We start from the raw sequence: 21384 nt of genomic DNA, 5'->3' as shown, positions 1-21384 counted from the left end.
AGAGCCCGATGCAGGGCTCAAACTCACGGACCATGAGATCATGACCTGAGCCGAAGTCGGACGCTAAACTGACTGAGCCACCCAGGCGCCTCTAGATTTTTTCATTTTAAAGAAAAAGTACTATTGTATGAATCATTCTACAACAGATCTTTTGATATAATAACATACCTAAAAGTTACTGAAGGTGATTAATAAGGAGCAAACTACTGATTCCTTTTAATTGTTAGATAATAGATTTTATGAGTATATCATATTCTGTTTTGCTATTCCATCCTGACAGGTATTTAAGTTGATTCCAGTTTTACAACTGCAGTTTCCAGCCATTTTATGCCTCTTTGCATACAAGAGGAATTAGTTTTCTGGGGTAAATAAGTAGAAGTAGAATTAACAGATAGCAAGGTGTGCTCAATTTATTTTCTAAAAACTTTAATCTCCCTCCAAAGTAGCTCTATTAACTCCCACCATCAAAATATGAGAGTCCCCTTGTCCACTTCTAAGTCTTCCCTCTTTTCTTCCTTACAGATTCAGAAGATACCTAGACTCAGCTTCCAGCTGTCTTCAATCATATTTCCACATACCCATTTAGAACACTGTCTTCAGGCCCTCAAATATACTACAAATGGCTCAAATTTGAAGAATCCTGAATCCTGGGACAAAATAAGAGGTAGAATCCTTGATTCTTGGACCAAGGTGAAAATCTGAACCAATTCCCCCCATCAAAATATTTTTGAATAAACTTATTATTTCATAATATGACATAATTTTTCAGGTGGGTTAAATAACTGAGGATCAGCCTGAAAAACTAAAAGGACACATTAAAATGGTTTCTATGGGCATACTGGTGGCTCAGTCAATAAAGGATCTGACTCTAGATTTCGGCTCAGGTCATGATCTCAAAGTTTGTGTGTTCGAGCCCCACATCAGGTTCGGTGCTAACAGTATAAAGCCTGCCAAAAAAAAAAAAAGCCTGCCTAGGATTCTCTCTATTTCTCTGCCCCTCTCTCACTCTTGCAATAAACAAACTTAAAAAAATAAATCAATCAATAAAATGGTTTCTAGGGCGCCTGGGTGGCTCAGTCAGTTAAGCATGACTCATGATTTTGGCTCAGGTCATGATCTTACGGTTTGTGTACTTGATCCCCACCTCAGGTTCTGTGCTTCAGGTTCTCTCTCCCTTTCTCGCTCTACTACTCCCCCATTCTTGCTCTTGTTCTCAAAATAAATAAATAAACTTTAAAAATAAATAAATGTAAAAAATGGTTTTTAGGGGCACCTGGGTAGCTCAGTCAGTTAAGCGTCCAACTCCTGATTTTGGCTCAGGTCATGACCTCATGGTTAGTGGGTTCGAGCCCAGTGTCAGGTTCTGCACTGATGGCACCAAGCCTGCTTGGGACTCTTTCTCTCACCCTGTCTACCCCTCCTCCCCTACTCTCTGTCTCAAAAATAAATGAACATTTTAAAAAATAATAAAATAACATGGTTTCCATATCTCAGGGTGCCTGGATGGCTCAGTCAGTTAAACATCCAACTCTTGATTTTGGCTCAGGTCATATCATGAGATTGAGCCCTGTGCTCGGCACAGAGCCTGCTTAAGATTCTCTCTCTCCCTCCCTCTCTGCCCCTGCCTCACTCACATTCATTCCCTCTCTTTCTCTCTCTACCTCTAATAATATAATTAATTAATTAAACTGTTTCTATATACATAAATAGTTTCTAGGGAAAAAGACGGAGTTCCAAAGAGAACCTTAACCTACACTGAAAACTGTACGTGTTCAACTCCCAGTCCACAGGTGGATATTTCATGCAGCACAGCCCTATAGCCCACTGCAAGCTGGAATCCATGTACACGCTCCAACAGACTTTAGCTAGTTCAGCCCATTCACATCAGCTGATTGACAACCAGAGACCTCGCACTAATTTTACTACAAAATAAATGATGCATCTTAAAACCAAATCCAATCCTGGCTCGGTCACTTATTAGCCATATGCCCTCCAACAAATTTTATTTATTTTCTTTATTTTACAGTGGGAAAATTCCTCTCACTGAGTGACTATAAGGATTAAATTGGAACTATTCTCAGTTCCCTCCTTTAAAATGAAGATAATAATACCTATTTCATAGAGCTAATGTGAGAATTAAATGAGTTAAAAATATATATATAAAATGCATAGGATGGTATGTGATAAGCAGCATTATATAAATATTTGTTACTATTATTACTATTTCTTTAATAGGGCCTCAGTTATTCATAAAAATTAGGTTTCAATACATGATCTCTAATGTTTAACCAAGTCCTTTTTAAATAAATTTATTTAAGAAAGAGTGTGCAAGCAGGAGAGGGGCAGAGAGAATCCCAAGCAGGCTCCACAGTCAGCACAAAGACCATCACAGGGCTCAAATCCACAAACTATGAGATCATGACCTGAGCCAAAACCAAGAGTCAGGCATTTAACCAACTAAGCCACCCTGGCACCCATAATGTTTAACTGAGTTCTAAAGCTTCATCCACTAGAATTCAAAATTACCACAGACTCCCTAAAATTTCTTCAAAGTTAAAAATGTAAATCGTGGGGTATCTGGGCGGCTCAGTTAAAGGGTCCAACTTTGCTCAGGTATTGATATCACAGTTGGTGAGCTTGAGCCCCACATCAGGCTCTGTGCTGTCAGCATAGGACCCACTTAAGATCCTCTGCCCCCCTCTCTCCAGCCCTCCCCCACTCAAGCTCCCTCTCTCTCAAAAATAAACAAACATTTTAAAAAACCCTTAAAAAATGTAACTAGTAAGGCCCTCCTCTGTGGATTCCCTAATGACAGGCGGCCCTCAGCAGACCAAGATTAAACTGCTGAAGCTAATCATGCTATATCAACTTAGTTTATCACAGCCTTCTGGTTTCAGAGCCTTATTCTATTTCTTTGGCACTTCTCCCATGTAGATGTTATGAAGTCAAAGATCTTAGTTACTATATGCCAACTGATATCACAGAGCATACCACTATCTCATTCCCTTTAGGACAAAAGGCAAAAATACATATGGCAGAAAGGCAAGAATATTATTGTATCTAATGAAAAGAGGAAAGTTTAAAAGCCTACTTATAGGATTAACTTAGGCTATCACATCCAGAAAAATCAAAACTCACCAAGGTTCATCAGTAGGTTCCCAACAAACAAGACATACGCTACAAGTAAAACACATGGCTCTATCATCTCCAGATGAGGCAGGCTGCAAAGTTATAAAGAAGACAAAAAAGTTTAATACTGAAATCACCTTCAGTAAAAACGTGTCTTTAAAGGTTCATAATTTTAGGTAAAATACCACACTGAGGAAAAGACAACCTATACAGTGGTCCCCAAAATATAGTGAGTATATTTCATCCAAAAATGAGCACTAAATCAAACATGGAGGCACATACATACTCAATCTCTGATCTAGCATCTTCTTACTGTATTACTAAAGTATTTGAAATATAGTCAAACATATAAGGAAATGAAGTCTAACGGATTTTATTATTAAAAACTGAGTATCACACAACCACACAAGAAAGCCAAGTAAAAAAGAAAAGTCAACTAGAGAACCTAATTTGTGTCATATTCTTCAAGACACAGAAGACAAAATGCTACCATATACATAAAATAATGTATCAAAATCTGAACTAACATATACTTCTGAAAACAAACATTAATATTTTTGAGCTCAACTTACTCAGCACCTACTAAGACTACAGATCATATGACTATGACTACTATATATTTAAAAAAATATATCTGGTATCTGAAAGAAAATAGTTATGAAGCATTAACTCAGCTGTTACTTGTAACAAATATTTTTTTCCTTTTTGTACACAATAAAGGACATAGGAGATAGCCAATCAGTATGATGATCAAACGTATAAGAATAAAACAACTCAAACAAATGCAAAAACAAAAGCACACAGCAAGGTTGCATAAAGTAAGTTTTTGAAAGAGTATTAAAATATTGATGATTTTACTGAAGACTACAAAAGCATACTGGGAAAAAAAAGGTTTTCTTGAGTCTTTTTCACCTGATGATAAAATCCAGCTTGAGCCATGGGATCTGGTTGTGCCCATCTATAGCCTACATGAGGCCATGAGGTAAATGTCTCCCGTCTGTTAGCTTCACTATACATCAATGATCTAAAAGTAAACACACTTTATGTAATCAAAGTTAGGCATCAAATTATACTGATATTCCTATTTAACAATGAAGAAAAATTTTACTAAATTATCAACAACAACTGGGAATGGACTAATGACCAAGTTCAAATCTGTATTTTAAACTAAAATTTATCACCTTTAGCCATTTCCCTTAAACAGAGTAGGCAAAAAGATTGATGGATACCAACTGATAATTCCAGAGGTAGATTAAATTAACAGATATTGCAGAATTACCAAGCAAAGAACAGAAAATCTAGAAATGTAAAGACAGAGAAGTATATGCTTTCGTCATGTGCCAAGTTTTACATAAAGATAAAACCACAACCAAAGAACAGTGGTTTTATCTCAACATTGTTGAAAAAGTATTTTCTATTAAAAAGAACTTTTTTAAGTAGGAAGCAGTTTTCCTTCCGTTCTTTCTCCAGAGAAAACCTTTTCCAGGAAAGCTGTACCTTCCAGGGAATTATCAAAAAAGGAAATCTTCATATATGTTTTCACATTAAAATATATTAGTTCTTGGGGCGCCTGNACCTATAACCTAGACTTTTTTAAAGTGAGTTTGTTTTTTTTTAATTTACTTTTTTAAGTAAGCTGTATGCCCAATGTGGGGATTCAAACTCACAACCCCAAGATCAAGAGTCGCATGCTCTACCAACCAACCCAGCCAGGTACCCCAACCTAGACTATTTTTTTTAAAGAATAATACTAAATTTAGAAAAAATCTAAATGGCTTCAAGAAAGAAAGAACTGGTAAGCAAAGGTTATTCTTCCAAATACAAAAATCCAAATGGTAACAGGAAGGGGGAAAAAAGAGNAAAAAAAAAAAAAAAAAAAAAACTCTCTCTCTCTCTCTCTCTCTCTCTCTCCCCCTCCCCCCCAACTCTCCCCCACTTGCTTGCTCTCTCTTTCTAAATTAAAAAAGAAAAGGGGGAAAAAACAAAGTTGTTGGGTTAGAAAAGCCTTATCGTTTACAGGCTATAGATGTCTTCAGGATTTGTGTCAGACAGAAAACTGTCCACTTACTTATATTACCAAACAAAAGAATAACAGCATCTAACAGACCCTGACTCAAACCTCCAACAGACCTCAGTTCATGAACATCTTCATGAGGTTCTTAGATGCATTTTTACTGAAAAAAATAGCACAGACTATATCAAAATTAGTATTTTGAGACATTTAAACACCTCCAGAAACACTGAATATCCTATCCAGTGAATGCATTTCCTAAAATTAGACATTTACCACAGCTTGCATGCATTTCTTTAGAAACCCAGCTACTGTTTGCAAAGAAAATAGCTCTGAAGGGCTGTTTTCTAATCTTAAGATAGGCATAACTCTAGGAAAAGAAATACTTATTCCAGGTACATATTTTTCCCCTCCCCAGATCTAGTCTAAGGAATATTTTAATGACAGTCATAGCACCTATTACCTGAAGGCTATTCAGATTATAAATCACAGTCTCTACATTTTACCCAAAAGACAGAGATTGCAATACTACTACAGAATATAAAAATCCTTCCCAAATGTTAACATCCAAAAGAAGTTATTTATATAATAGAATCACTCAACAACAATAAAATAGTCAACTGATTAAGCAAAAGTCTCAAGTTTACCAAGGGATAAGCTAATAAATATTGCAAACTAATCTAAGAACCACACTTAATAGAAGTTAAAAGCTAAATTTATTCAGTAGTGGGTTTGTTAACATCAGTATGTACTATTTATAAATGTACTTCAGAAAAAAAGCATAGGAAGTTATAATTCACATCCAATGAAAATGTAAAAATTTCCCCGTACATGGGAAGGCAAATGAGAACTTATCAAAATTGTTAGATTTAATATTTCCTTACAACATTTCTAAACTTCACTACTTTTAGTAAGAACCTGCTAAATGTTATTTCAAATTTAACGTTTAAATGAACATATTACTCTCTTTTTAATTAGTTTTACACAGAGGGACCTCAATGAGTCTCTACTGAAGAAAATAATGGCCAGAGTAGGGTTTTTGTGAAGTACTTAAACCCAGGGGAGGAGGCAAAGAACCTGTAATTCAATATTACCCTAACTGATTTTTCAACTCTTCTCATCTTTTAAGTAGGAAATAATACATGGCTCCTATACATGGATTCTGGCATGGCTGTTCAATTTATGGAAATTTTCTCAAAGGTCACGAAATTTCAACCAGGCAAAATATTATGTGTTGATTAATTATATTTTTAAGTGGACTCAAATACTTACTGTGTACAGGGCTGGAATTTTCAAATACAGTTTTATGGTCTCTTTAAATACCTTCCAGGCACCAAAAGAAATTATTTAATAGCAATTCAAATACTAATTCACTTCAGTATTTTGATATGGAGATCTGAATGGTTTTCAAAATTATTTTGAAATACATTTTCAATCATAATTAAATTTTTGTTATTCTTGGTTAATCCAAAAACCTAATCAATTCAATTTCACTGTCACATCTCTTCATAAGCAAGGGTTATACCTGTCCACAGAACGGCCTGGCCCCACTCCAAGTTCTGGACGAGCACTAGGTAAGAGGTAAGACAATCTGTCCATCACTGAGGACGCCACAGGTAAGGCAGCAACATTTTGATTTATTTTCTTGAGTTCATTCACAATGGCACTGGCAACGGACTTCAACACATGATGAGGAAGATGAAATGTAACTGTGGCCCACTGAAATAAAATGGGAGTGTAAGCAAAAGAGAATGCATTCAACAGTTTAAACCAAAACCATAACTTATACATTATAAAACAAAGAAGTATTCATCAGTCTCATGTCAGTGTACTTCATTAACTCAGAATTTAAAGCAGAAACTTGCAATGATAGAAAAAAATGAAATCTCAATTAGAAAAAGACAGCTTAGAACCCGATGGTAGCACATCTTCTTACGTATGCATCAACAATTTAGAACTACAAAAATCACCTGTTGTTTTTCATATTCCTCCAGCCCATTTACAATGTTAAGCACATACTAGGCACTCAAACATATCCATTCATAAGAATATACTTGTATAGTGTATCACTACTGGGCATATGAGGATTTACTTCAGTTTAGCAGACTCTTAGGTATTTGTTGTTGTCAGCGTAATTTGGCAAAATAACTAAAAACATGGATCTGGTAGTTACACAGAATTGGATTCCAAGACCATCTTATCCCTGCTCACCTATGGTTCCACTGTGTCTTAAACATTCTAGACAGCGTACTAAATTATTACTTATCTAACTAGAAAAACCTGTGGGCAGAGATATGACTTTAATTACTAAAGAGAGAGACAGAGAGACAGAAATTGAAAGCCTCTGACTTTGTTTATAGAACCCATTCATAGTCCAGAGCCTCCTGCCTGAATCTCCTGAGAAAGGATATAATATAATACTGCCTCACTTCACTGTAAAGCATACTCCAAACCCGCAAAAGTACATGTAGACAGACATTCTCCATAGTCACTGTCTATGAGAAAATAGAAAATATTGTGATTATTCAGGTACTACAAAGCAGTGGTGGGGCGCCTGGGTGGCTTAGTCGGTTAAGCGTCCGACTTTCGCTTAGGTCATGATCTCACGGTTCGTGGGTTCGAGCCCCACGTCGGGCTCTGTGCTGACTGCCCGCTCAAAGCCTGGAGCCTACTTCAGAGTTTGTATCTCCCTCTCTCTCTGACCCTCCCCTGCTCACGCTGTCTCTCTCTCTCTCCTAAAAATAAATAAAAATATTTAAAAAAAAAAAAAAAAAAAAAGCAGTGGCACTGAACTGATGTAAAACATCACTGTGGTCCACTACTGAAAGTGGGGATTTGTGGTGGTCAAGTGATTAACAGTTTTTTCCCCCAAAGTTGTCTCAGTGAGCTCTGTGGATCCCCACATCTGTCTCGTAGTTATTTGTCCAGTTACCAAATGCATAATTGGAAGAGATAAAAAACAGACAACTAGAAAAATTTTCACATTGTTTCTCTATTCCTCTCTAAAAACTAGCAAAGGAAGAAAGGCCAAGGGGAAGCACCTAGAACTTCCATTCCTCTAGAAAGCTACTAAACCAGAACAATACCACATTCTTGAGGAAATTGCTCAGATTAATACCACTATAACAAACCTGGAAGGTACAGGGGAATTCAAACTGTCTCACCTTCATTTAACTTTATTTTCATTTATCTCACCTTTATTAACTGGCCTGTTTGGCCTATGTAAAATGTAAATGGAGCTGAAAGGAAAACTGTGGATTATAAACTATCAGGTGACTTCAACTGCAGCTGCTGTTCCAGATGAGGTATCTTTACTGCAGCAAGTCAACAAATCCCTTGATATCTGGTAGGTGGATACAGTTTGGTGAAATCCTCTTTATACCAATTTTTAAGGACCATCCAAAAGTAGACTGCTTTTATATAGCAGTAACAACCAAGCTTCAGTCTTACCCTGGGACTGTATCTCATGCTCTTTACCATATCGAGTCTGCAGAAATCTTGATACACGTAATATCCTGCAGACCATCACAATGGTCTGTCTACCACATCATGCTGTAACACACTATGGCACCATGCTGATTGGTCCTAGTGAGGTGAAAGCAGCAAGGAACTTACATGCCTTACTTAGTAAGACATAAGAAAGCCAGAGAGGATCAATAACGCCCAGAAAAACTCAAAAGTCCTATAGCCTCTGTGAAGTTTCTGGAGGTGCAGTGGTCTGAGCATGTCAGAATATTTCCTCCAAGGCGAAAGATACGTTCCTTCAACTTACAGAAGCAAATACTGAAAAAGAGGCACAATACTCAGTAGGCCTAACTGGATTCTGGATCCAATAGTCAGCGTATTTGAGTGTGCTCCTCTATCTCAATTTTCAAAGAATACATGAGGCACAAAACAATAAGCTCTGCAGCAGGTCCCGGCTGAACCACGAGGTATTCAGTGAGCATGTTCACTGACAGAAGAAGTGTGTGCAGCAAGTAAAGATCCTGAAAGGCCTATCTGGCAGGCTGCACTGGGACAACCACCAGCACAAATGTTAGGGTAAAGCCAGACCCTCTCCTGTAAATAACTGTTCTTGTGAGAACAGTTTCCCAGTCCTGACAGAAATTAACACCAATCCATGAAATATGTCTGTGCAATCAGAGCTGCCCAACACAAACTAGATGTTATCTGACACACCAAACCATAATACTGGGCACAAAAGACAACTTTCCTTCATTAGGTGATTTCTAAATCAGTCTTGAGAAAGTCCAAAAGGCCAGTTTTGGACGAGCTGAATAAGCAAGTAACTGAGACTTCTTCAACACCTACTCTTGTTATAATCTAGTCTTCTCATCCAGCATTGTTGGCTTCACAGACAACTTATGAGGTAATTGTGGAAGAAAAACCTTGGCTCTGATTTACAGATGGTTCTACACATCCGTACCACTCTAAAGTGATGGCTCCAACACTACAACCCCAATCAAGACAGTAGTGAAGGCAAATCTTCCCAGTGGGTGGAGCTTCAACCAGTATACTGGCTGTTCTTTTTGTCTGGATTGAGTACTGCCCATAAGTGAAGATCCTTACTGATTAATGGACAGTAGCTAATGTTTTGGCTGGATGGTCAGGCATTTGGAAACATCAGGATTGCAGCCATGGGTAAAGGTTTACGGACAAACCTCTTAAAATAAACTTAGAATGTGAAAATATTTATGAAATACACAAATCTCATTAAAAAATCTATTCCTGAGGATATGGACAAATTATATACATTGTATTAATGTCATTTACCCTCTCTCCATAGCCATTCCAATGCTTGCTCAATGGACCTGTATGCAAAGTGCCATGCCAATAGACATGGAGAGTATGTACAGGTACAACATAAACTTCCCCACACCAAGACTAACTAGGCGACAGTGGTTACTCATTGTCTAATCTACCAACAGCAGATACTAAAGCTGAGCTACCAATATACACCATTTTCCAGGGGGAATAGCCAGCTCTCTGATTACAGGTAGATTATATTGGATTTCTTGAGCCATGGATTAGGCATCAATTTGTATTCACTATAATAAATACGTTTTCTAGATAGGCCCGTACGTGTTATGCCCAAAATGCTGCTGCTATAATATGAAACCACTACCTGTGGACTAAGAGAATGGCTTATGCACTATCATAGTATTCTGCACAACTTTGCTTTTGACCAAGAAAGAACACAGCGATGGCTCTTGCCCATGAAACTGACTAGTATATCATCCAGAAGGAGCTGGTCTGACAAAAATAGTGTAGTACCCTACCAAAGTCTCATTTTCGGTACTAACTGTAAGAGGGGTTCTACCTTACAGGATAATGACAAAACAAAACAAAACAAAAAACCACCTTACAGTTTCTCCCAATAGGGTTGCTATTTATATTTAATATCCCATTCAAAGAATTTTTTCTAGCTTTAAGCTCTAGCAGTCCTACAACACAAGGAAGAGGTGGTCTACCAGGAGTACAATGGCTGCGTTGAATTATGTGCTCAGATGCTACCCAGCAATTTGGGGCTCCTCTTGTCACTGGATCATCAGGCAAAGAAGATGGTTATTCTCCTGGTTGGTATGATTAAAACTGACAAACAACAGCAAACTGGATTAATGCTAACTAACATGGGCAAGAAGAACTTAATTAGAAATAAAGAGATTCTACAGAGTGCCTCTAAGTCCTTCCATGTCTAATACTAAAAGTGAACAGACGCTTACAAAAATTGCAATAGCGCCACTGAGGATTTAGATCCTGCAAAAGTGAAGGCTTGAGTGGGTGACTCCACCACGTAAAGATATCTGCCCAGCTGAGGTGCTGAGGGCCATGCGAAGACAGAACAGGTAGTAGAGGGATGTTATAAATAAATATCAAGTGTATCCTCTTGACCATTATAGGACTAAGGGATACAGCAGCCATGAACACTTTCTTCCCTTTGTATTATACATGATGGATGGATGAATAAAGATTTCTAGATAGATCCAGACCTACAGATGCAGATAGACATGTAGACTTATTTCATGTAAGAATTTTCGGAAGTGATTTAGCCTCTAGGTAGCACAGTTATGTTACTTAAACTAATGAGACCTAAAAATAACTAAATTTTAGTAATTACTATCACCCAGGGACAGATAAAGTATTTTTGCAACTTTGTGTCTCTTATTTCGGGGGTCAGGGAGAGGGAATCTTCATTTGTAAAATATAAAAGCAGGGGCGCCTAGATGGCTCAGTCGGTTGGGCGTCCAACTTCAGCTCAGGTCATGATCTCATGGTTCGTAGGTTCGAGCCCCACATCAGGCTCTGTGCTGACAGCCAGCTCAGAGCCTGGAGCCTGTTTCGGATTCTGTGTCTCCCTCTCTCTCTGACCCTCCCCTGCTCACGCTGTCTCTCTCTCTCTGAGAAATAAATAAAACATTAAAAAATTTTTTAAAATAAAATAAAATAAAAGCATAATATTCTTGTATTAATAGTAAAGGTTCAGGTATGAACAGAAAGTGTGTATGGAGTTGGTAAGCAGTGCCAATTATGAAACTATTATCTCTCAGCTCCAAACTGATCCTTTATTTCTCTTCCCTACTGTGTTAGGGCTGGGACTCTGCCAAGTGTATTTCTTCTTTGCCAGCCTGGTTTCCTGGCTCTCAGGTTCTGACAAAAGGAACAGAGGATAGAAACTGGAAAACATGATGAAGGGGGAAAGACTTCCCCTTGCTAATACTTGTCACTACTGTCAACACTGCTTTAGCACAGGACCTGGTGGCAGCAGTTGATTTGTACAGTCTTTAGCATTTTGTTCTGTTTTCTCAGCATTCTCAGAACCAGTCTCACAGAGCTCCTCAGAGGCAGTAACACCAACCAAGCTGTACCTCTCTTCAGAGATCTGTGTCTCAGCTCCACAAGCTCCAATCCCCAAGCTCCTGAGGCACCAAGTGGGCAGCAGCTCCTCCTGTGAAGTCCAGACCCCAGACCCATAGGGCTTATTCTCTCAGTCTGTACTTGCTGACAACCCTCACTTCTTGTTCCTCCAGACCAAGGTGATGGCTGCTTCCTGTAGTTACTATCTGCTTGTTTACTCAGTTTCCTCTTCACTTTTTCAGTTCTCAAACACACATTAAAATCAATTCCTTACGATACATTCTCTCTGTTGGAATGCAGAGTATGGTTTCTATTTTACTAAATAAAATATCTCATCAATGGAATAAAAATTAATAATATCATGGTAAGTCTCTATTAAAAATTATCAGGAGGGGCACATGGTTGAGCGTCCGACTTCAGCTGAGGTCATGATCTCACCGTTCATGGGTTCGAGCCCCACATCATGCTCTGTGCTGACAGCTCAGAGCCTGAAGCCTCCCTCAGATTCTGTGTCTCCCCCTCTCTATGCCCCTCCCATGCTTATACTCTGTCTCTGTTTCTCAATAAAAAATAAATGTTATGGGGTGCCTGGGTGGCTCAGTCGGATAAGCATTCAACTTCAGCTCAGGTCATGATCTCACGGTCTGTGAGTTCAAGTCCCATGTTTGACTCTGTGCTGACAGCTCAGAGCCTAGACTGCATCCGATTCTGTGTTTCCCTCTCTCTCTCTCTCTCTCTCTGCTCCTCCCCTGCTCTCGGTCTGTCTCTCGAAAATAAATATTAAAAAATAAAATAAAAGTTTAAAAAACTTTTTAATTAACAGGAAGGATACAGTTGATCTGAGGATTAATATCAAAGATACTCAAGACAAATTCTTAAATTTAAAAAAGCAGGATACATGCTACAGTCTGAATGTGTGTTCCCCTGCACAAATTCATCTGTTGAAATCCTAACCCCCAAAGGTGATGGTATTAGTACTGGTAAGGCCTTTGGGAGATACTTAGGTCATGAGAATAGAGCCCTCATGAATGGGATTAACGCCTTTATAAAAGAGGCTCCAGAAGGATCCCCTGACCTTTCCAGAATGTAGGACACAGTGAGAAGGAGCCAAGTATGCACCAGGAAGAAGGACTTCACCAGAAGGCAACCAAGTTGGCACCTTGATCTTGGTCTTCCCTGCCTTCAGAACTGTGGGCAATAAATTTCTGTTGTGTATAAGCTACCCAGTCAGTGGTATCGTTACGCAGCCCCAAGAGATGAATGTACCTCACAACATTTTTGTACAGTTACAACTGTACTTGAGAAAAAAGGTATTTATAAGTACAAAAATTATTTTTAGGAAAATGGTTTTAACCTTCTACCTTACAGCCTCTGGTACAGAAATTTTATATGCATCACACTTAGACAAAAAATAAAAATCAGTAAAATGTATCCAAGGATTTAATTCAAAGCACCATCTCACACACACATCCTAGCCACGCCACCCCTAAAGTATTTCAACAAAAACCCAAACAGTCCCATTTTCAAATACATACTCCATTTCTCACGGAAGCTCATCACCTGACAAGGAACTCTCTTTCAGCCTCTCAACCAACATAGAACCACTAAGCACAGAAGCTTTAGGAACAAAGCAAAAAGTTCCTGTAACCTGAAGTTAAACTTCAGTAAAAATAGTTTCAACTTTGAGGTGACTTATAAACACATTTTTTCTCTAAAGGAGAGGAAAAATCTAGTACTGGAATATTTCCAAGGGGAGGTGGAGAGTGAGGGAAAGACAGAGAAAGGCAAAAGTATGGAGGTGTGATATAATCCCAAACAAGGTAATTTTGTTTTAACCTCTTACCTTAGCAACTTTGTGGTTTGCTGCAGTCTCATGGGATGTATTTTTTAAACCATCTTTGAGCTGTGTGATGAACAAATCATAACCTTCCGTACTAGAAATATCTACCTTTTCTAAACATGCTGATAAGAGCTGTTGTGCCTAAATTTAAAAAAAAGATGAATGCAGAAAATTAAACACAACAAAAAATGTTACACTCAGATCCTTATTCAAATATTTCAATTTGTAATGACTCTAACAAGTACTATACTAAAGTTTACTGCTTTTTTACTTTTTTAAATGAACTTAATCATATATTGATTTGAAGGGTTATTACAAAATTAAATGAGATAAAACAATGTATTCAGTGTACTATCAAAGAATAAAGTTTCAATACATGGAAGTTATTATAAACCAAAGAAAGATTTTAAAAAATTGGACAAACTGACACCATGATCAAAAACGAAAGGCAGGGGCACCTGAATGGTTCAGTCAGGTAAGCACCAACTTCAGTTCAGGTCATCATCTCAACAGTTCGTGAGTTCAAGCCCTGCAACAGGCTCTCTGCTACTAGTGCCGAGCCCATTTCAGATCCTCTGTCTCCCTCTCTCCCTGCCCACCTGTCTCTCTCTCAAATAAACATTTCAAAATAAAATGAAAGGTAAAGTTTTACAAGGGATAAATGTAAAATCTTTCAGTGAATTTTAAATATTCAAACTAAGCAAAGCCCTCTTAGGGTTTTGCTAAGTCAGCAGATAGTATAAAAGAGCCCTCTGTATTGTTACCACATATTCAAAATGAAGTACCTTAACAGAAATGCATTGTTAACATATGGAGAAGAATACATCCACACTGATATAACCAAACCTCGGACCCAATACGTCAGTGAAGACAGTGACAAACTAATGTGGTGCAGTAAAAGATGCCTGGAATGGGGGAAGGTCTACAAACAAAATTATGTGAACAACAGAGTTGTAATAATTTAGGTAAATGGAGAGAAATCAGCAAGTAGATGTTAAAGGTCAACAAGGTAGAGGAGATGGTAAAAGTCAGGTAAATGCCTAACATTTCAGTCAGTAGAGAATGAAAAATACTGACTTGAGGGTCTATTTCATTATAAATATTCCAACATTTTATTGTAATTCTGTAGTTCTTTTTAAACATGAACAGTTTGATACCATCTTTCATTGTAGAATATATTTCCTTTATTAAGATATCTGCCTTAAAGCATCATCTAGTATACATTCCTCAAATTAAGGTGAAAAAATGTTCAATACAACTAAAACTAATTCTCTGCCCAAAAATTTAATTTATTTATTTATTTTAAGTTTATTGTGAGAGAGAGCAAGCAGGGAAGAGGGAGAGAGAGGGAAAGAAAGATAATCCCAAACAGGCTCCACGCTTTCAGCACAGAGCCCGACGGGGGGCTCAAACTCACAAATGATGAGATCATGACCCGAGCAAATCCCAAACCGGACGTTTACCCAATTTGAGCCACTCAACTGCCCCATCTGTCCAAAAATTTTAGACAAGACCCCAGATCCAGATATTCTGATGACAAAAAGAGGGCTACTCTCTTTTTAGAACTCAGATTTCCAGCAACATACTCTCAATATTAGCATACAATAGATAACTGTGATGTGACACTGAGTATGAAATCTAAGTTGATATATATTGGTATCTTTTTTTTTTTTTTAATAGCCTTCCAAAAAGAGAACGAAAACTTTTACACTGCAATTTATTTTTACACACTGACACTGTTCAGGTCCTAAAAATGGGAAATATGCTATCCTGGTTTTATCAACTAATCATTATCAATCCACCAAATGCAAAATAGTTCATAATTAACAACTTGGTATGAAGACAAAAATGGTACCTTACTTATTAGGGAACACAGCATTATAATCTTTTATATTCTATTTAAGATTACTTAAAATTCCAGGAACTTTGAAAAGTATACTTTTAAATTATATGAATATCAACACACACAAAATAATTTAAAGTGGAATTAAAAAATTAAGTAATGACTATGTAACACTACAGTTAATATACATACAGCTAAAATTTTAAACTGGGATTGTTAAGAGATATGATACACAGCAAAGACTACTTGTCCACTAATATTCATTCCTTCCTTTTAGCTAATGTTTTTTTTTTTAAATAAATTACTACCTCTTCTTTCCCAGTCTTCTCAGCTTGATGTGACCATGTGACTAAATTCTGGCCAATGGGATGAGCGTGAAAAGATCTTTGAGAGTTTATGAAAGAGATCAGGAAGGAAGGAAGGAGATAGGGAAGTGGAAGGGAAGGAGAGAAGTGAGAAACAAAGGGAGAGAGGAAGGGAGGGGTCACACCAGTGTGTGTGCTCCCCTGGCCTTTTGCCCTTCCTTTCGCTATGACTGGGAAATACTAATGGGACTGGCTTGGACTCATGAGATGAAAGCTAAGTGCTGAGGGAAGTAAAGTTAGCCCTCCCCTATTGCTGAAAAAAAAAACAATATTGCCTAAGTCACTGTATCTTGGGATCTCTACTACAGTTTAACCTGTACAGTTTACACTTAAATACCACTTCAATAAACATCAATTAATTATATAGACGGATTAAGCAAACTTGTGATTTGTAAGTCAATTCTTTATTCTATATGTACAAGAAGGGGTACATATATAATGTTGTCAAAGGACAACCTAATTTCATTTAACAACTAATAGGTGTGAAACTATATTAAGTAGAAAAGTTTACTGATACTTATTTCAACTTACCTCTGTGACAGGTAATTCAAGCTGAACCACATCATCCTGCTTTGAAACTGGAGTTTGCAGAGCAGTGTCTAACAACAAGATTCCATTAAGGTCCTTCCTACACCCTACTGCATAATCATCCACAAATATAACTTTATCCACCGCAGATATATACTGACATTTCACCTGTCCACCTGGTTTAGCTGTCAAAAGAACAAAAATTCAACACTTATGATTTAAAGACCAAGAGTCTATTAAAAATAAATATTTACATGGAAGCTAAATACAGTATTTAATCCTAGCATGAAAAAAATTGCTCTAAAGGACACTATTAGAACAACTGATAAACTTGTAATATGTACTACAGCTCAGATAAAAATATCAATGTGAAATTATCAGAACTTGACAACTATAGACCCATTATAAAAAGAGAATATAATTGTTCTTAAAAATTAACAAGGGCTCCTGGCTGGCTCAGTTGGAAGAGCAGGAGACTCTTTACCTCAGGGTCATGAGTTCAAGCCCCATGTTGGGTATAGAGATTAGTTAAATAAATGGAAAGGAAAGGAAAAGGAAAAGGAAAAGGAAAAGAAAGGAAGGAAGAAACCTAGAAATAGTAAAGGATAAAAGGACCTGATATGTGCAACCTATTCTCAACAGAGCAAAAGTATGTATATATATATGTGTGTGTGGAAATGATAAATGCGGTGAAGTATTTAAAATTAAAATTGGTAGAACTGGGTAAAGTGTACAGGGAAGTTCTTTGTACTATACTATTTCATGAAGTGTTCAGATCAAATATTTTTAAAATTCAGTATTTGTCATTTTTTGCAAAATTAAATAAGCATGAACAGTTTCTAGGTAATTACCATGAAAGTTTTTGAGGGCTTTTATATCTGAGATAAAATTATGGATAACTATAACCTAGGTTAATAGAACTAGTAAAGCCTCTAGTTCAATTCCCAATGAGAAAACAGTCAACTACTATTGAAGATCAATGTTCTCTGAAGTTTCTGCTGAGTCAGTGTCAGAAGGGAATTTTAATGGAGAAAGTCAGTGAATAAACAAATCATAAAATTTCTCAGACTAAGAGTGAAATTTCAAGAAGTCTTAGAAAAGACAGGGACAGATGGGCACGAATCTTTGAATATAATAAAAAAAATTTTGAAACATAACATCAGTTTCTACACTTAAATCTTTAGACTTATTAGGTGAGTAATTTAAGTGTTTCTGCTACAAATTTCTGTAAAAAGGACTTTAAAGAATGATCAATTGTGAAATTTTATTCCATCAGAGAAGATACTTACCTGTGGGCAAGTAATCCTGCTACCAGTATATCTCATCCTAACCCCACCCCACCCCCACCCCCACAACTCTACAGAACATCCCAGGAACTAGTGCTGCTACTGCCTAATGATACAAAAGCAGAAAAATAGCAATAAATCAGGGTCCTAGTCTTCAATCTCCAGAACTATAAGGCATGTTATGACCAATGAATATTGAGTTGACATACTTAATCCCAGATTATTATAGCTCTTCTGAACTCCCGACAGACTGTTTGGAGGCATTACAAAACTGATTAGGAGCTAATTCATTACTTAAATAAAACAAAACAAAAATCTATATACTTCAGTCTCAGAAGCAGAGGTTTGAAATACATGTTAGCATACAGGATAATAATTTCTGTAGTATAATAAAATAGGAATATGTATCTAGCGCTTCTGATATCTAGGTAAAACCACAAGAAATACAAATTATAGAAACTCAGAGTAAAATTATGTAAGAACTTGCAAAGATCATTTCAAACCTCTAAAACCCATTAACTGTATTTTTTAAAACTATTCTTTTTTATAGCAATTTTAGTTTCTAGCAAAGGCAGGTACTTAGATTTCCCTCATTTGCCCTGCCCTCACACATAACTATAAAAAATTTTAAAACAAACTGCAAATTCTGTTTTATTGTCTTAGAGATTTGTAGTTAAGTACAATTTATAAAAATTATAGTTTTGTTAAAATTTCCCCAGAGAGGTATAAAATGTGCGTAAGACTATACCAGAGTTTCCAAATGGGTTTCCACACAACCCAAAAGAATACCATACTGGAGAGTCATCACCAGATCTTAACTGAAAAAAAAGTCAACACTGTGTTTTGAACTTCTTATACTATACAATACTAGCACTCAGTCACACACAGTGACTAAGCAGTCTTTCTGGCAAGTTCTTCAGGCCAGTACAACAGCATGCAACAGGACAATGTTCATTCAGAGGAGTTGGCTCCCAGGTTCTGACCTTAGTTAGGGAAGGCCATCCATGACTGAAGGCTGTATGGACAGGGGCAAGAACATCAGGGGTTATCAGCCATACTCCCCTGAAGGATCTCCTAGCTTGCATATCTCATCTGAATTACATCTGTAAAACTGCTACCTCCAAATAAGATCGGTCTGAGGTTCCACATAGACATGAACTTTGAGGGAAGATTACTGAACCCACTAAAGACCCTTTTCTCTCAATCTTTTACTCAACCTGAAGACTTTATTTTTGAGAGGAAGAGCTTTATTAGTGTCGTCTGACAGCATGTTCAAGATGAGACTTACTCATCTGCCCCTAAAAAGTCTTAGATGGGGCGCATGGCTGGCTCAGTCAGGAAAGCATGCAACTCTTGATCTTGGGGTTCTGTGTTCAAGCCCGACATCAGGATTGCTGCTATCAGCATGGAGCCTGCTTCGGGTCTACTGTCCCCTTCTCTCTGCCCCTCCCTGACTTGTACTCTCTCAAAAATAAACAGTTTAAAAAATTTTTAACAAAATCTTTTTTTTTAAGTCTTAGATTTCTGTGAAAGAAAAATATCTTGCAATGAAGAAAGAATATTTTGTGGAGCTTTTCAACTTCTTACATGTTTGAACAAGTCTTTTATTGAGCAAGCAATAAGACAAAGGATAGAAATTCTTTAATTTCAGTTAAAAATAAAATCCATGTATGTTTAAATCTGACCCAGAATTGAGCACCTGTACAACAGCAACAACAACAAAACAACAAGGACAGGTTTCACAATGAGGGAAATTCAACACATATTTTTAGTTATAACAATTTTAAGCACAGATAGGTCATAAAATAGATGAAGAAACCAAGAAACCTATACCTGAGCTTGACTCTGTCACTCAATAAGAAAACATGTTTTCAGAGTCCTGTAGAATATTATGTCTTGAGTTACACTTTTTTTTAATGTTTTTTTATTTATTTCTGAGAGAGAGAGACAGCATGAGCAGGGGAGGGTCAGAGAGGGAGACACAGAACCCAAAGACAGGTGACAGGCTCTGAGCTGTCAGCACAGAGCCCGACACAGGGCTAGAACCCACAAACTGTGAAATCATGACCTGAGCCGAAGTTGGATGCCTAACCGACTGAGCCACCCAGGCGCCCCTTGAGTTACACTTTTATTCACGTTACTCTGGTTAATGATTTTAGTGGCATTACTACTCAACACTCAATATATTTTAATGTTACCAATAATATTGATAAACTTACAACAATTCGTAAATTGTATCTCCCAAGACTACCTTTAAAAAAAGTAAATTCGGGGGCACCTGCGTGGTCCAGTGGGTTAAGCATCCAACTTCAGCTCAGGTCATGATCTCACGGTTGGTGAATTCAAGCCCCATATCAGGGTCTCTGCTGTAAGCACAGAGCCCACATGGGATCCTCTGTCTCCCTCTCTCTCTCCTCTCTCTCTCAAAATAAATAAACATTTTAAAAAACTTAAATCCCATTTTTACATAAATCATCTATTTATTTCATTTGCCCTATGAGTTTAAAATACGTGAAAATAAATTACTCAAAGAAAAACAGCCTATGCTTATCTGTTTCTTATGTTTTCAAGAAAAATTGGCTAAAAGGTCATTTTTGGGTTTTATTTATTATTTGAGAGAGAAAGAGCAGGGAAGAGGGGCAGAAGGAGAGAGGGAGAGAGAGAAAAAGAGAGAGACAGAGACAGAGACAGAAAGACAGAGAATCTTAAGCAGGCTCCACACTCCACATGGAGCCCAATGCTGGGCTCAATCTCACAAACCTGGGATCACGACCTGGGTCAAAATCAAAAGTAGGACGCTCAAGTGACTGACCCACACAGGCAACCCCATTTCTGGTTTCCAAAAAAAAAAAAAAAGGAAAAAACTCTGACACATACCCCATATCACATACTGCATCTTTTTAGAACTCTGTACAGAAATTAATTGTAAAATGACTTTTAAGCCTAAGTTAAAAAAAATTCAAGTAGGAAATTTTAAAACAGGAAAAATTCAAATTCCTCCATCTATACCAGAGATCAGTAAACTTTTTGTGGCAAGGGTGAGATTAGTAACTATTTTAGGGTTCACAAGACATATGGTCTCCCTCACAATTATTCACCTCTGCCCCGTAGTGCAAAACCAGCCATAGCCAACATGTAAATAAATGGGTACAGATGTATTCCAGTAATTTACAAAATTAGGAAATAGCCTGAGAACTATAAGGGGTTGCAGACCTCTGAAATTGCCACTAATGCCTCACATTAGTGCGGATGATATTCTTTCTGGGCAGGGGAAACTTCACAAAAAAAACCAGTTTAACTTCACAGCCAGACACAATAAACTGCTGAAAACTAAGAAAAATCTTGAAGGCAACCAGAGAAAAAGGACATGTTATATACATGGAAATAATAATACATTTATCATTAAAAACCATAGGGTTTATCAAGGGATACAGAAATGCTGATGCATAGGAGCACATGTACCCCAATGTTCATAGCAGCACTCTCCACAATAGCTAAAACATGGAAAGAGCCTAAGTGTCCATCAC

General features: G+C 37.3%; 1 protein-coding gene across 5 annotated transcripts in view; it reads right to left on the bottom strand.

Annotated features, from left to right (window-relative positions):
• The window catches only part of BIRC6 (baculoviral IAP repeat containing 6), a 222709-nt gene that overhangs the window by 182023 nt on the left and 19302 nt on the right, over nucleotides 1-21384 (bottom strand). For all 5 annotated transcript variants that reach the window (XR_013337241.1, XM_077772791.1, XM_077772792.1 and 2 more), the window contains exons 2-6: nucleotides 16575-16756; nucleotides 13839-13976; nucleotides 6666-6859; nucleotides 4042-4153; nucleotides 3139-3221 (exon numbers count right to left, since the gene is read on the bottom strand). Coding sequence is in view for 4 of the 5 variants with exons in the window: in XM_077772791.1 (XP_077628917.1) it covers nucleotides 3139-3221; nucleotides 4042-4153; nucleotides 6666-6859; nucleotides 13839-13976; nucleotides 16575-16756 (709 nt within the window). In the remaining variant the exon portion in view is untranslated. The remainder of the gene's footprint in view (nucleotides 1-3138; nucleotides 3222-4041; nucleotides 4154-6665; nucleotides 6860-13838; nucleotides 13977-16574; nucleotides 16757-21384) is intronic.

Source organism: Crocuta crocuta, unplaced genomic scaffold (genome assembly GCF_008692635.1).
Source record: "Crocuta crocuta isolate KB4526 unplaced genomic scaffold, BGI_CrCroc_1.0 scaffold363, whole genome shotgun sequence".
NCBI lineage: Eukaryota > Metazoa > Chordata > Mammalia > Carnivora > Hyaenidae > Crocuta > Crocuta crocuta.
The sequence above is the reverse complement of the archived record's forward strand: the minus strand, read 5'-3'. Positions and strand labels throughout refer to the sequence as shown.